At 35.8% G+C, this 15,833-nt stretch overlaps 1 protein-coding gene across 1 annotated transcript in view; it reads right to left on the bottom strand.

Annotated features, from left to right (window-relative positions):
- The window catches only part of MINDY3 (MINDY lysine 48 deubiquitinase 3), an 83,505-nt gene that overhangs the window by 30,017 nt on the left and 37,655 nt on the right, over nt 1-15,833 (bottom strand). The window contains exons 9-10 of the mRNA XM_017529739.2: nt 14,032-14,072; nt 9,675-9,755 (exon numbers count right to left, since the gene is read on the bottom strand). Coding sequence (XP_017385228.1) covers nt 9,675-9,755; nt 14,032-14,072 — 122 coding nt within the window. The remainder of the gene's footprint in view (nt 1-9,674; nt 9,756-14,031; nt 14,073-15,833) is intronic.

Here is a 15,833-nt window from a genome sequence, read left to right as displayed (position 1 = left end):
TACTGCTCTTAAAAAATAATTATACTTAAGTACTTTGAGTCCTAAAAGAAAATTGTTCATTTTAAAAATAGAAACAGATAGTTAAGAGGTTATTTTACTGAATAGAAACAATTTTCTTAACCATCCTCAAATCATCAAAGTTAATTTTTAACATGTTACAGCATACAGGTATGACAAAGCTTACTTGTAAATACTTATGACAGCTGTTTCTATTCAATAATATGGGTGGTTTGTATTGGTCAGGTAGGATAGTAAAAGCTAGTTTTTCTATTTGCCTTCCATGTAAGACAGAGATCTATTGAATTCTGATGATCAGACTATTTAGCGATCTTAAGCCCACCTCCTGACCCCAACTTGTCAAGTAACAACATGGCTCTCTCACAGTTTTTTTAAGATTGATCTTCAGTGTGTTCAACAACGTATGTGGTCAACCAAAAGCCTCTGAGCACCTACACTATTCCTGGCACTGCTCTATGAAGTGGCAAACAGTGACAAAGGTGACAAAACACAAAAAATCCTGCCCTCACAGAGCTTATTACTGAGAGAGACAGATAATATAGAAAACAAGTAAATACTTAGTATGACTCTGGTACCCAGAATGTATTAAAAACTCTTATAATTCAATAACAAAAAGACAAACAACCCAATTAAAAAACAGGCAATTATCCAAAGAAGATATACAAGTGGACAACAAGCACATAAAAAAATGCTCATTAATCATTAGGGAAATATAAATCAAAATGACAATTACCACTTAACACCCACTAGGATGGTTATAATAATTTTAAAAATCAAGTATTGGCAAAGATGTGGAAAAACTGGAACCCGTGTATACCACTGGTAAGAATGAATGTAAAACGGTTCAGCTGCTGTGGAAAACAGTTTGACAGTTCCTCAAAAAAAGTTAAACACAGAATTACCGTATGACCCAGTCATTCCACTTTTAGGTATATACCTAAAAGATTTAAAAACAGATACTCAGCTCTTGCACACAAATACTCACAGCAGCTCTGTTCACAAATGCCAAAAGGTGGAAATGACCCAAATGTCCTCCAACTGATGAACAGATAAACAAACTGTGTCATATGCATACAATGGAATATCATTCAGCCATAAAGAGGGATGAAATACTGATGCCTTGGGTGCCAAAAATGTTATGGAGCTAGATATGAATGGTGTTTGCACAACACTGTGAACATACTAAATCGTTCACTTTTAAATGGTTAATTTTATGTTATATAAATTTCACATCCATTACAAAATCTGTATTTAAATAACTAGCTACATCTATCTATACTGAGAGAAAGACAACAGACAAGAGAGGACGTGTTAGCCAAAAGGGCACAGGGAAAGGGACTGAAATGTGAGAAAGGGTGGCAAGGAGGCCTCACTGAGGAGGTGAGTTGTGAGTAAGAACCTGAAGGAAGGATCTTTTCTGTGTGTGCTAAAGTCTTTTGAAGGCAGGCAGGCCTAGTTTTTGAGGCAAAGGAAAGGAGGCAAGTGTGACCAAGTAAGACAGGAGGGAATAGTAGTAAAATATGAGATGAGAGAGGGAAGGGACATGGGGACTATTCCAAGGACTTGGGCTTTTACTCTTAGCGGAAGGGGGGCCAATGCAGGGTTTTGGGCATAAGATCAACGTGACATGACTCACATTTAAGAGGAACATTTTTGCTGCTTAACTGAGATGGCACTACAGCTCTGCAAGGGTAAAATCATGGTCATCAGTTAGAAGGTTGTTGCAATAATCTGGGAGAGAAATTTCCCCAGTTTTTTTCTTTCAATTCTTTCAGGTTTTCACTTTCTCTTTTGTCCTCTAAGTACTCTTTTCTCATAGCTTTGGCAGTTTCATGAGGGTAATAACTTCTCCTATGATTTTTGGAAGTTTTCCTTTGATCCCTACACTGTCTCAATTTCTTCTGAGTCTCTTTTCCCCCTTTGTTCTGATTTCCAGTTTTTTAATTAAGCATTCGTCAAATGTCTGGTGGTCTGCTCATATTTAAGAGAAGCCGAAAAGCTTTGTCTATGTGGGGTTATTTGACTGGAATGTTATACTGAGATACCCAAACTGTGGTATTACAATATTTGTTCCTGACCTAGTCAATTTGACCAAAGATATTGTCTTAATAATTGGGATTCCACTAACCAACTCACAATGCACCCACTTCCACTGCCCATGGATGGTATCTTCCTGGCTGCTTCCCAGTGTGTTCCAAGTTCTTCCCACCCCCAGACAACTATCTGATTTATGATCCCTGACACTCAGTGGTCAGGACTTCTTTCGGAAGTAAAAAAAGGTTCTGATTGAGAAATCACTGTATCTTAATCTTTATTGCAAGTTTGTCACTGTCTTGCGCTTCTTTCTCTATGTGAAAGGGTACAAATAAAAAACATGACATCACTAAGATGAAGACTACTCAACTTGAAAGCCCTAAAGCTTGATGATGCAAGATTAATGCCACTTTGACTTTTCTGCAGATTTCTAAATAGATGTATATATCTGTTTTTTATAAAATCAGTTAAAAACGAAACAATTTATTGGCATCTGGTAATTAATTTTAAGAGAAACACATCATGTAAAAAAGCTTGGAATGGTTACTTCCAAAGAGAAACTCATTCCAACTTTGAGATATTGCAGGCAGTACTGTGTGAGGTTATCCAAAGAAGAGGAGTATTCTGTCATTCTTTCTCATAACACAGTGAAAAGAAAAATGTAAATTTTAGTGAACTTTTAAAGTAGTGATAGATTAAATAATGATAAATACTAGAATCTTTATTTAAAAAGTACAATAAATTGTATGAAATCTTGAAATATTTAGCCAACAGAACTCACTCTGGAAAAGTATCTAAGGCTTAAAACCAGATGTATGTAGTTAACATTATTGCCAGAGTTTCAGTAAAAAATCTTTTTCTATACCTGTAGTTCCTTCTCTGGTTCATGTAGTTAAAAATAAAACATGAATAATTTATCTGGCATATGTAAAAACAACATTCTCAGTAAAATGATTCAAAATTGCTTACAATTTATGAGACAATTTGTGCTTACTCTACTGGTTTCAGTTACTTAAAATCTTGTTTCCCGCTATACATAATAAAGTATTACAATACCAAGAACACTGTGTTAGAAGAAAAATTTTAGCTGTTTGATAAATATCCTTTCAAAGTGAACAAGAAATAATTACAAATTGATCAGTGGATTATCTATAAATATAAAACACAAAGTCAATAAAAATAGACATCAATGAACTAATATCAAGTTCTAAATTAAAAGAAACAAAGAAATAATCAAATATGATACAGGAAACAATCAAATGTAATGCAGAAAACTTAACTGGATCCTTGTGTGGTAGGACAAAAACTGCAAAGATAAGGTGCTTTTGGGTTCATTCCCAAAATTTGTATGCCATCCCTCAGTGTGCACGGGGATTGCTTCCAAGACCCCCGAGGATACTAAAATCCATGGATGCTCACGTTCCTTCTATTTAATGGTATAGTAATTTCATATAACCTACACACATCCTCTTGTATTGTTAAAGAAACAATGACAAGAAAAAATGTCTATATATGCTCAATGGAGACCCAACCATCCTTTTTTTATTCTAAATATTTTGATCTGTGGTTGGTTGAATCTACAGATACAGAACCCAAGGATACAAAGGACCATCTGTGTATATACATGACTTCTGCAATAAGAAAATAATACATGCTCTCAAAAATATAATGCTAGGGTACTATTTGTTTTTCACACTAAGCCGATTATTTTGATAATGCAAATGAACAAGCCACAAGCTTCAGCTTCTAAAGCAAAGTAGGTTAGGAATAAGGGTAGAGAAGAAAACAAAAAACAACTCATTAAGAAAATCAAGTCAAATTTAAATAAACGTAATTCACAATAAAACCAAAGTTGAAATGTCAAAGACATTTTTCTGAGAAAGAAAAATGCTATGATTTTAAAACTTAGCCAATATACTACACTACTTTCATTATATCTAAGAGATGAGACCTTAGTTCATCCTGTATATAAATATACCAAAATATATTTTTGGAAAAATTTACTTATAAAATTTGGAAAAAGGAGCCAAAGCCATCAACCACTTGACATCACAATATTTTCAGTTCTAGTCATGAGACTATGTGTGGATTAATATTTGAGAAAACTTTAGAGGTGATATTCAGTAACACAACACAAACAGATATTATTCCAAAACTGCTACGTATTTAAAGTAGTGAGATATATATATACATATATATATATATGTATATATATAGTGATATATATATATATGTATTTAAAATCAGATTGAAATATATGTATATATATATTTATATATATAAATATATGAAATATATATGAAATATATATATGTATATATATATTTCAATCTGATTTTAAATACATATATATATATTTCAATCTGATTTTAAATACTTTTAAATCATGAAAAATGAAGAGAAATCAAGGCTACTACTATTTAGGAAAATGACAATTTGTGCTTCATCTTACTTGTAATGTAGTTAACTTTACTCAAACTCTTTGCCCAAAGCCATTAATGTTTCAGGAAAAAAAAAAAATAACATATGTATACTTCCTACTTATTACTAGGACCTAATACAATAAAGCTTTCATTCCCACAAAAATTTAATTACATGTATATAGAACATATAGAACTAGTATTTAAACCTAAAATTTAAGAATAAACCTTTCTAAAAAGATGCTTAATTTGGTTTTCCATGTACACGTGCAGCAACGCTTAATTCTTCATTATTACTATTATTAATGAGACGAACTCTCGCTCTTTTGCCTAGGCTGGAGTGAAGTGGCACAATCTTGGCTCACCGAAAACTCCGTCCCCTGGGTTCAAGTGATTCTCCTGCTTCAGCCTCCTGAGCAGCTGGGGTTACAGGCACCTGCCACCATGCCCAGCTAATTTTTGTATTCTTAGTACAGACAGGGTTTCACCATGTTGGCCAGGCTGGTCTTGAATTCCAGACCTCAGGTGATTCACCCGCCTCAGCTTCACGAAGTGCTAGGATTACAGGCATGAGCCATCGTGCCTGGCCAAATCTTCATTTCAATAAAGCAAAATCTTGTGCTATAAATTTGAATGTTCCGTAATTTCTGGGAACTAGTATAATGATCCTTCACAATTATTTGTGCATTAAATATTACTGGCAACATCTTTTCCTTTATTAATTTTCTTAACAAATATCTTTTTACCCCACATAGAAGATTAAATTCCATACAGCTTCTGGCATTTTACTCTGTCTTCGCTATCACATTTCTATCTTCCTAACCATGCAACATTAGAAAAGTTTTCCATTCCTCTATGGACCGGTTTCTTTGGCATAAAGAATAGATGTGGGCCAAACGATTCTGACAGCTCTTACTAGTGCTAAATTTAAATTGAAAACAAAAGCAAAAACAAATAAAACAGTATTTATGTGGTGCATCAGTCTGCGTAATAGATTGTCTCCCATCACTGCTCTTTGGAGGGAAATACAAGAAGAAAGTGATGTCAGAGAAGCTACAGCATAGCTGTCTACATGTCGGTCTGAGGGGTACCTCTCACTTCCCCAATCCTACTTATAATGCGATGTGCATATAGTGAATAAATTGCTTTAATCATGAGTAGCTACATTCAACAACGGCAAAGCTGTTCAGTGCACATTTTCTAAGGCTCTAAGATCTAATCATTAGCCACACCTATCTTATTAGACATTTCTACCCCTTCTCTGCCAAATCCAATCCATCACCTAGTCCTGTTATTCTACCTCAGGAGTAAGCCTCTGAAATCCATGCACTTTATTCCTCTCTGCCTCACCACCCTCAACCAAATTACACTCTTTGCTAACCTGAAATAAAACTAGAGAAGACTTTTTTTTAACCCATTCTCTGAGCTATCCTTCAATATACCCATTCTCCACAATTAGCCAGAGCTATCTTTTCAAAATGTGAATTGAATCCTGTTCATTTCCTTCCCACCTCCCCCAAAACGACTTCCACTACCCATTTTTAACAAGTCCAGTTGTCATTACTCTTAGTACCAAAGAGTAACATGGCCTGCTATCCTTCCAGCCTCAGCTTACATCTTGTCTCCCTAATTCTCAGTGTTCCCTCCGGATCTCGTCTTTCAGTTTGTCCTCATCACAGTTCATCTGTCTGTATGTCCTTCTTTCTTCAGGCATGAATTTGCTTCATTTGTGATGTAGAAAATCCTCTTTCCCCCTCTTTGTCTGGTTTAATCTGATACCTCAGGTTCTCATTTTAGGCATCAATTTTTCAAAAGTACAATAAGTTCTTACAGCATTATGGACCTGTGCTTTGTCAGCACTCATCACACTTGTAAATTTGAGTGTGATTATTTGAACATCATTAATGGAGTAATTCAAGGAGAATGTCCACCTCCATTAAGAATAGGACCATTCAGCTAGGTAAGCCTTATGGGAAAAAAAAAAAAAGGGCCCGTACTTATCTATTTTTGCTCACCACTGTATGCACAACACCTGGCGTAATGCCAGGCACATAGTATATGTTCAGTGAAAAGCTGATAAATGAGTATATGAATGAATAAAGACACTTGCAACTATTACTACCGTCACTGTATAAGGCACATGAAGAATTCCATTGTTCTTCACAGGCATTTCACAAAGCCAAATTACAGACTGCCTTGAAAACTATAAACTTAAAATAGACTTTTTTACTTAACTGTAACCAGAACAAAGAAGTCAGCACATGAAATACACAAACAGTTTTATAGAAAAAGACATAAATATTTATAAAGAAAATTACAATGAACTGCTGGGGAAATACTAAAACAATGTTGTTTGTTTCAGTCCACTGAATGTCTAACAAAGCAAACTCACCAAAACTAAAAAAAAAAAAAAAAAAAGAAAGAAAAACCCACAGCCAAAACTGCTTGCTCAAAATGTAGAAATACCACAGAAGGAATGGCTGAGTAATGGTTATTATAATTTTAAGAAGAGCAAAATCTGCAGTATTTTTAAATGTGGTAAAGACTATATGAACACTAGTTTATATTGAACAAATCTAAAACAAGACTCAATAAATGTGATCAAGTATTATTGTTCTCATTTACCGTTTAGGTGCTCTACCAGCTTTGCTTTACTTTTATTTCAAGGGGGAAAAACAATCCTTCACTGGCAACTCCTTTTAAAGGTTACATTTCCAACAATCCAAATTTGACTATTCTAAGAAAGTATCTACAGATACTACACAATGAGTCATGTAAAATGTTCTTAGGGGGTATTAACATCACTGGAACCCAAGTGTGGGAAATGTGTACAAAAGTTTTATTCATTCAGCTAACAACTCCTCCCACCCGCAGTGTGCCAGACTATATACCAAATCCTGAGACTACATAGGTAAGTCTCAAAACTGTAACAATAAGTATCAAATTCAAGAGTTCTACACCCACATGGCAGGAGTTTTTGTGTTTCTCTCTTAACTCCAAGTCTCTAATTGAACATGTTATTGTACATGACTGGGATCTATGAATGAAAAGGTGAATGAGAGACAGCCCCTGCCCTAGAAAAGGCTCACTGCCTGCCATGGGACACACAGAAAACTGTATGGGAATCAGAAACTGCGTGCTGGGTGATAAATGCAACAGCACAATGGGCAACTGCTACGGGAACCATAAAAATATCAGGACAGGTAGGAAGAGTGTATGTCATGAAAAGAAGGGCATATTTCATTCTTAGGAGCTCACTCAACGTCACTCACTTTTTCAGATAATGTCCTCAAGTTCACAGCTCATTTGACATTGTTCCTTGCTTTAACCTTTTGTGAAATTTATTCTACTGTTCTGACAACATTTCTTAAATATCAATTATAAAATTTAAGATGTAAACTATTATCATCTTTTATATTTAACACTTTTAGCTTCATGTAGTTTTTCTTAAAGAATAAGGTTGAAGATAAACAGGATTAAAAATTAGTTTGAAAATACATTTTTGTGTGTAAGTCAGAAGGAATTCTTTTATGGAAATTTATACAACGATGAAATCCTCACTCGGGAATTAGTAATTGTCAGTTTTTGTAGTTCACACTGTGCTTTTAACTTCCTCTCTCTACCTCAGGAAGGAAATAAATAGCAAAAGCTTTCAGACTAAACCCAATGTATCAGTAACTCTGTACTTTCAGAATTGTATTATATAGCTTTCTGTGCTTAAGAAAAGGTAATTATGTATCTTGCTCTATAAGCCCATCTAGACTTTTGTCAACCCAATAAAAACAAATACAGTAATACGTAATTACATTCATAAAACTTAGCATTGCCAATTCAGACTATGGTATAATTTATACAATCTGTACTTTCTACAGAAACAAATAATAAACGTACATTGACAAATGCATGCTCAAAAAGCTCAAGGAGTAATCAGAAAAGCACATCAGAATGAAGAAACCTCAAAAATACGATTCTGTATCTTCCTACAAACATTCAGCAACCTATCAGGTTGCCTATGATACCAGAGATGTTTAATACTTGTTTCTTGAATAATAAAAACGACGATGATGATGATGATAACCACAGCTAAGATTTACTAACCATTTAAATTGTATTAGGCACTGTTAAATACTTTGTATTTAAGCCTGACAACAATTCTAAAAGCTAGGTACTATTATGGATCCCTAATTTAATGACACAGGAAAGGGTGCTGAGAGACATGAGGAAGTGGCAAAGCTGGGATTACAACCAAAGTTGTCTGAGGCCAAAGCTCTTAACCACTCAATTGTGGAAAAACATCATATACAGATTCTAGTTGAGATTTAGAAACAGCTTTGTGGTGAGAATTTTGAAACAGAAATATTTAGATATGACAGGGCATGGTGGCTCACGCCTGTAATCTCAACACTTGGGGAAACTGAGGCTGGCAGATCACTTGAGGTCAGGAGTTTGAGACCAGCCTGGCCAACAAGGCGAAATTGTCTCTACTAAAAATACAAAAATTAGATAGGTGTGGTAGCACTTGCCAATAGTACCAGCTACTTGGGAGGCTGAAGTGGGAGAATCACTTGAACCTGGGGGGCATAGGTTGCACTGAGCTGAGATCGTGCCATTGCGCTCTAGCCTGGGTGAAAGAATGAGACTCCACCTCAAAAGAAAAAAAAAAATCTGAAAAGAATATATTCATATATATTTCAGCTATTTCAATATTGTAGTGAGGTATATATTAAAATCGTGGCAAACAGTCCATCTTAAAAGAGCACTTGACTGTAATACCATTAAGCTATTAATAGTTCTAAAAATTTTTTCAAAGGAGAAGTTTTAATTACAAAAACATTTTATATCATGTATCATCTAAGTTAAATAAATCTTTTACTTACAAAAAAGGCAATCTAAAACTTCAATTGAATCTAAAATTCAATTGTTTTCTCCATAACACAAGTGATTTCTGAAAAAAACCAAATGCTAAAGCTCTAAAGAGAGAAAAAGAAATTATAAATAAATCATGCTAGATTTTGTTTAAAAGTTTCCAGATTTAGAGCAGTAAAACAGTATGTTCTCCAGTATTAGTTTTTGAGATTTTTGAACACTTTATTTGTTATGGGAATAGACTGAAGTTTGCACAAAGATCCAAACCAAACATGAACTTATAATACTTGTTTGCCTGATGTCATAACTTAAAAAAAAATCCTGCTATAAGCATACCTTGGCAAAAAATACGGTGAGGTGAGTTTCACTGCCAACAATCCAAATAGGGAATTTTGGAGATTTCAAGTAAGAACCAACCTAGAACAAATGTAGCAAAATAAAACAAATAAACAAATTAAAAATTTATACTGCCTCTTACATATTTGCCCATGAATATTTGAAGCATAACTAAAGTGTCCAATTTGTATTTAACTGGAATAATGTACTGTGCCAGAGCACCTTACCCATAGAGACCAAATGCTGAATGTAAAAATGAGTGTTAGTAGACTGCCAGTTCTGAGCTTCTATTGTACCTTGACATTAAAACAACAATAATATAGATTTAACACAGCTAGAAATAACTATTTAGCCCTAATAGTCATTCTCAGGTTTTGTTAAAGTTTCTAGATAAAATGACTACTTCTTGGAATTTCAGAATGAAACCTCAAACCTTTAAACTATAAACTTGGTAACTTTATAAAAAATAATTATACATTAACAAATGAGTGGACTTATGAATAATCAAAGCGAAAGAACATTTTTGTTCCCAAACAATCTAGGACAATATAAAAATCTCTAAAGAAAAATTAAAATCTAAACCATTTAAGTATGTAAGTGTCCTGTTGACTCTTCATGACAGAAGGTAAATTCAAAGTTTCGCAATGTGAACAGTTTCTTTAAAATGTAAAAAAAGCCATACTTGTAGCCTGAGCTCAAGGTTATATAGTCTGTGAACACTACAATACCAAAAACTTGAGAACATCATTTTGTGTAATTTAGGGGAAAAAAAAAAAAAGCTTAATATTCAACAAATAGATTTATGAAACCCAACATGTGCACAGCATTCAATTCCACTTTCATATGAACACAGAAACTTTAACTTAAAAATGACAAATCTTACCAATACAATTTGCTGCATTTTCCTTTTTCTTACAGACTGCCTGTAACTGGGGAATTCCAAGTGGCTGTTTGCGGCAGTCAGGGCCAAAAATTCTTTCCTAATCAGCCAGCTGCCCCTGCTTTAACCACCACCCTGTCCCTGTGGAATTTATTCTTATCACTAGGAAGGAAGTGGAAAATAGGTATTCTTTTGTATTCATGGACAGAGAAACTAGTATCTTTGTCCTACGATGGGAAGGATGAGTTAGATGTCCTAATGTGGTGATGCTGAGCCAGTGATGTAGGAAGCATGGTTTGGGAACAGCAGAAAAGAATAAAAGAAAAGGAACAATCTAGAAGACCCCATCGTTAGACCAAAATCTTCTGAAACTGATAAGCAACTTCAGCAAAGTCTCAGGATACAAAATCAATGGCAAAAATCACAAGCATTCCGATACACCAGTAACAGACTTAAAAGAGAGCCAAATCAAGAACGAACTGCCATTCACAATTCCTTCAAAGAGAATAAAATACCTAGGAATGCAACTAACAAAGGATGCAAAGGACCTCTTCAAGGAGAACTACAAACCACTGCTCAATGAGATAAGAGAAGGTACAAACAGATGGAGAAACATTCCATGCTCATGGTTAGGAAGAATCAGTATCATGAAAATGGCCATAATGCCTGAAGTAATTTACAGATTCAATGCTATCCCCATTAAGCTACCAATGTCCTTCACAGAACTGGAAAAAAACAACTTAAACTTCATATGGAACCAAAAGATAGCTGGCATAGTCAAGTCAATTGTAAGCAAAAAGAACAAAGCTGGAGGCATCACGCTACCTGACTTCAAACTATACTACTAAAAGGCTACAGTAATCAAAACAGCATGGTACTGGTACCAAAACAGAGATATAGATCAATGGAACAGAACAGAGGCCTTGGAGGCAACACCACACATCTACAGCCATCCGATCTTTGACAATCCTGACAAAAACAAGCAATGGGGAAAGGATTCCCAGTTTAATAAATGGTGTTGGGAAAACTGGCTAGCCATGTGCAGAAAGCAGAAACTGGACCCCTTCCTGACACCTTACACTAAAATTAACTTCAGATGGATTAAAGACTTAAACATAAGACCTAACACCATAAAAACCCTAGAAGAAAACCTAGGTGAAACCATTCAGGAGGACATACGCATAGGCAAGGATTTCATGATTAAAACACCAAAAGCATTGGTAACAAAAGCCAAAATAGACAAATTGGATCTAACTAAACCAAAGAGCTTCTGCATAGCAAAATAAACAATCGTTAGAGCGAACCAGCAACCAACAGAATTGGAAAAAATGTTTGGAAACTACCCATCTGACAAAGAGCTAATATCCAGAATCTACAAAGAACTAAAACAGATTTACAAGAAAAAAACAAACAAACCCATTCAAAAGTGGGCGAAGGATATGAACAGACACTTTTCAAAAGAAGACAAATATGAGGCCAACAAACATATGAAAAAATGCTCATCATCACTGGTTCATTAGAGAAATGCAAATCAAAACTACATTGAGATACCATCTCACGCCAGTTAGAATGGCGATCATAAAAAAATCCAGAGACAACAGATGCTGGAGAGGATGTGGAGAAATAGGAACATTCAACACTATTGGTGGCAGTGTAAATTAGTTCAGCCATTGTGGAAGACAGTATGGCGATTCCTCAAGGACCTAGAAATAGAAAATCCATTTGACCCAGCAATCCCATTACTGGGTATATATCCAAAGGATTATAAATTGACCTATTTTAAGGACACATGCACACAAATGTTCATTGCAGCACTGTTTACAATAGCAAAGCCTTGGAACCAACCCAGATGCCCAAGGATGACAGACTGGACAGGGATAATTTGGCACATATACACCATGGAATACTGTGCAGCCATAAAAATGATGAGTTCGTGTCCTTTGTAGGGACATGGATGAACCTGAAAACCATCATTCTCAGCAAACTGACACAAGAACAGAGAAACACCTCATGTTCTCATTCATAGGTGGGTGTTGAACAATGAGAACACATGGACACAGGGAGGGGAGCATCACACACTAAGGTTTGTTGCAGAGGGAACTAGGGTAGGGTCAGCAGGGGGTGGGGAGTTGGAGAGGGATAACATGGGGAGCAATGCCAGATATAGGTGATGGGGAGGAAGGCAGCAAACCACATTGCCATGTATGTACCTATGCAACAATCCTGCATGTTCTTCACATGTACCCCAAAACCTAAAACGCAATAAAATATATACTTAAAAAAAAAAAAAAATAGAGAAAGCTGATTACAGTTCCAGAGTGTATGAAGGTTTTAGAGGTGAGCAGTGCAAGTGTGTCAATTTATACATAAGAAACCAGAGAAATACACAGGATCTCTATCTAGTCTCATCTTAAGCAACTTAACAGTACAGAGCTGGAATTAGAACTTAGGTTTTCTAACTCCTACTCTGATAGATTTCCATCACATACATCATGGTGCTTCATGTAGTGAACAGCTTAGGTATTAACCTTTCTTTTAGAAAAAGCGTATATTTCAATTAAGGAAGAAGTATAAAAAAGAGGATAAGATCAACGAGTAAATGAATGCTAAACTCACGGAGTGTTTTATAATAGTAAAAATATCTTGAATGCATAAATAAGTGTAATCACTTTGAAAACAGTTTGACGCATCCTCAGAAAGTTAAAAATAGAATTACTATATGACCAGTAGTTTCAATCCTGGGTATATACCAAAGAGAAATAAAAACATGTTCACAAAAAATTTGTACATCAACGTTTAGAGCAGCATTAGTCATAATAGCTAAAGTGGAAAGTACCTAACTGATGAATAGATAAAACTGGTGTAACACACACAAGAATATTATTTGGTCATAAAAAGGAGTGAAAGGCTAATACATGTAAACACATGGATGAATACTGAAAACACTATGCTAAGTGAAAGGAACCAGAAACAAAACGCTACATATTGTATGATTCCGCTAGTACAAATGTCCAAAAGAGAGGTAAACCCGCAAAGACAGAAAGGAGAGTAGTTGTTTCCAGGGCTGGGCGGAGGGGGATATGACTGCTAATGGGTTTAGAGCTCCTTTTGTGGGTAAGGAAAACATTCTGGAATTAGATTGGGGTAACAGTTGCATAGCTTCGTGAATACGTTAAGAAGCCCTGAATTGTATGTTTTAATATAGTGAAGTTTATGGTATGTGAGTTATAAATCTTTTTATTTTTTTTTTTTAAAGTAGAATCAAAAGCAGCCATAGCCACCTTATTCTTTGTTGGGTTTTTAAGTGTGTGTTGAGAGGGAGAGTGCAGGAGGGACAGAGAGATCATTTCATCACCTCAACTGTATTAATAATGCATGTATGGTCAAAATGGTATTGCAAAAATGTTAACTTCACCTTTAAAGAGAAATCTGCTACACTTATAAAGCATGAGGAAATGTTCAGATTTACAAAATTACCACAAGCACAATGACTTCCTTAATGCCATTCTTCCAAGCATCTGGCAAAAAGTAAATGTAAAATATATATGGAATTTGAAAAGTTATATAGAGATGAACACTGTCGTGTAATACTGTTTTTCAAAAAATGCTGTCTTGACTCACTTTTGAGGCCCTGGCTAGAAGCCAGTTTCCTTTAAAAACATAGCTAATTAAGTTTATACTCCAACCACTACCATTATAGGTATTCCACACTCCAGGGATCACCCTAATCACCCTGGAGTCAGGTGTCAGACTGCTAGGGATAACCAAAGAGCCCCTCAGAATTATTCAAACTAGCCCATCTATAGGGGATCCCAGGCAACCCAGCTGACCCCATCCTACTTGCTGTACATAGCTGCTCCTATGGCTCCAGCTTACTGTACCCCAGTCCCCAGATGCAATCCTGCATGTGGCCCTGCCTGGCTTCCCTCTCTCAATTGCAGTTGTAGGGAACAGAGTTTTGCCTTTCACTTATCCAACTATCAGTGTGTTTTGCTGCACCATTAACAGAATCCTTAAATCTTATTTAAAACCATAGTTAACTGCTACAGCACTACAGCAATATGTAAACAGAAGAATATACAGTGGCGACTGACTTCCCGCTAAGATCTTGAGGAGAAAAACATTCTACTCTTCCACCTAAAAATTAAAGCAAAGCAAAGCTCACATTTAGAAACCCTTACAATTTTGGTGAATATATCCATTCATTCATTACATATTTCTGAGTACCTGGCACCTAATATATACCTAGCAATGTCCCTGCTTCCAAAGAGTCTATATTCCATTAGGGAAGATAATAGAAAAGCAAACTCAAGATATAAAAAGATAAGTAAACAAAAAGGGTCATTAGAGAGTAATTATTCTTATTAAATATTCTGGAAAAGAATAACTGAGGGACTGGTTAAGAAAAAAGTCTCTGAGGTATGATCTCAAGTCCAGCCTGAAGGGGACAGTGAGCCATCCATTTCAAGAGCTGGACAACTCCAAGCAGAAAGGACAGCAAGCGCTGGAGAGGGCTGGGCATGTCTGGGAAAGTGAAAAGACACCAGTGTGGTTGGAGCACAGCAGTAGAAAGAGGAATGCAAGTGCAAAGACCATCAGGGTCTTACGGGATACACAGGAAATATTTCCAAATATAAAATCTCCACCCCCAGCCTCATGCAAGATGCAGGCATGCGTGTACATCCCACCTGCCCCACCCCACCCCTCCATGCTTAACTTTCCTCAGAATCTTTGAATGTGTGTGCATATCTGTTAGGGGGAAGGGGACGCAGTTTGATTCTCTAGTTGCCAGGCTGTTTCAAAGTAGCTTTAGCTTAATACAATTAAAGCCACCGAAAATAAGAGTTGCTACTGTTTAACAACATGATCACTACTAACGAGTAAGGGCAGGACAAATCCGATTTATCATATGCGTATCACCCAGTGCTCAAATGTCACCATTAAAAAGAAACACTGTGTGACAAAAAAGAAAGAGGATAAACCACAGTTATTGTTATTAGATATAATTATCATCTGAACCACTGCTATGGAACCCTGTTCTAAAATAGAGAAGGAAGGCCAGGTGCCTTAGGCTCATGCCTGTAATCCCAGCACTTAGGGAGGGAGGCCAAGGTAGGAGGATAACTTGAGGTCAGGAGTTTGAGACCAGTCTGGGCAACATAGCAAGACCCTGTCTCTTTGAAGTAATAAAAAGAAATAGTAGGAGGAGGCAGCTGTACATAAATGGTTTCTAAAACTGCAGAAAGCTTAAAAAGGATGTCAAAAACCATTCAATGCCT

The sequence above is a fragment of the Cebus imitator genome, unplaced genomic scaffold (assembly GCF_001604975.1).
Source record: "Cebus imitator isolate Cc_AM_T3 unplaced genomic scaffold, Cebus_imitator-1.0 Scaffold61, whole genome shotgun sequence".
In the NCBI taxonomy this organism is placed as follows: domain Eukaryota; kingdom Metazoa; phylum Chordata; class Mammalia; order Primates; family Cebidae; genus Cebus; species Cebus imitator.
This window is presented reverse-complemented; position numbering and strand designations above follow the sequence as displayed.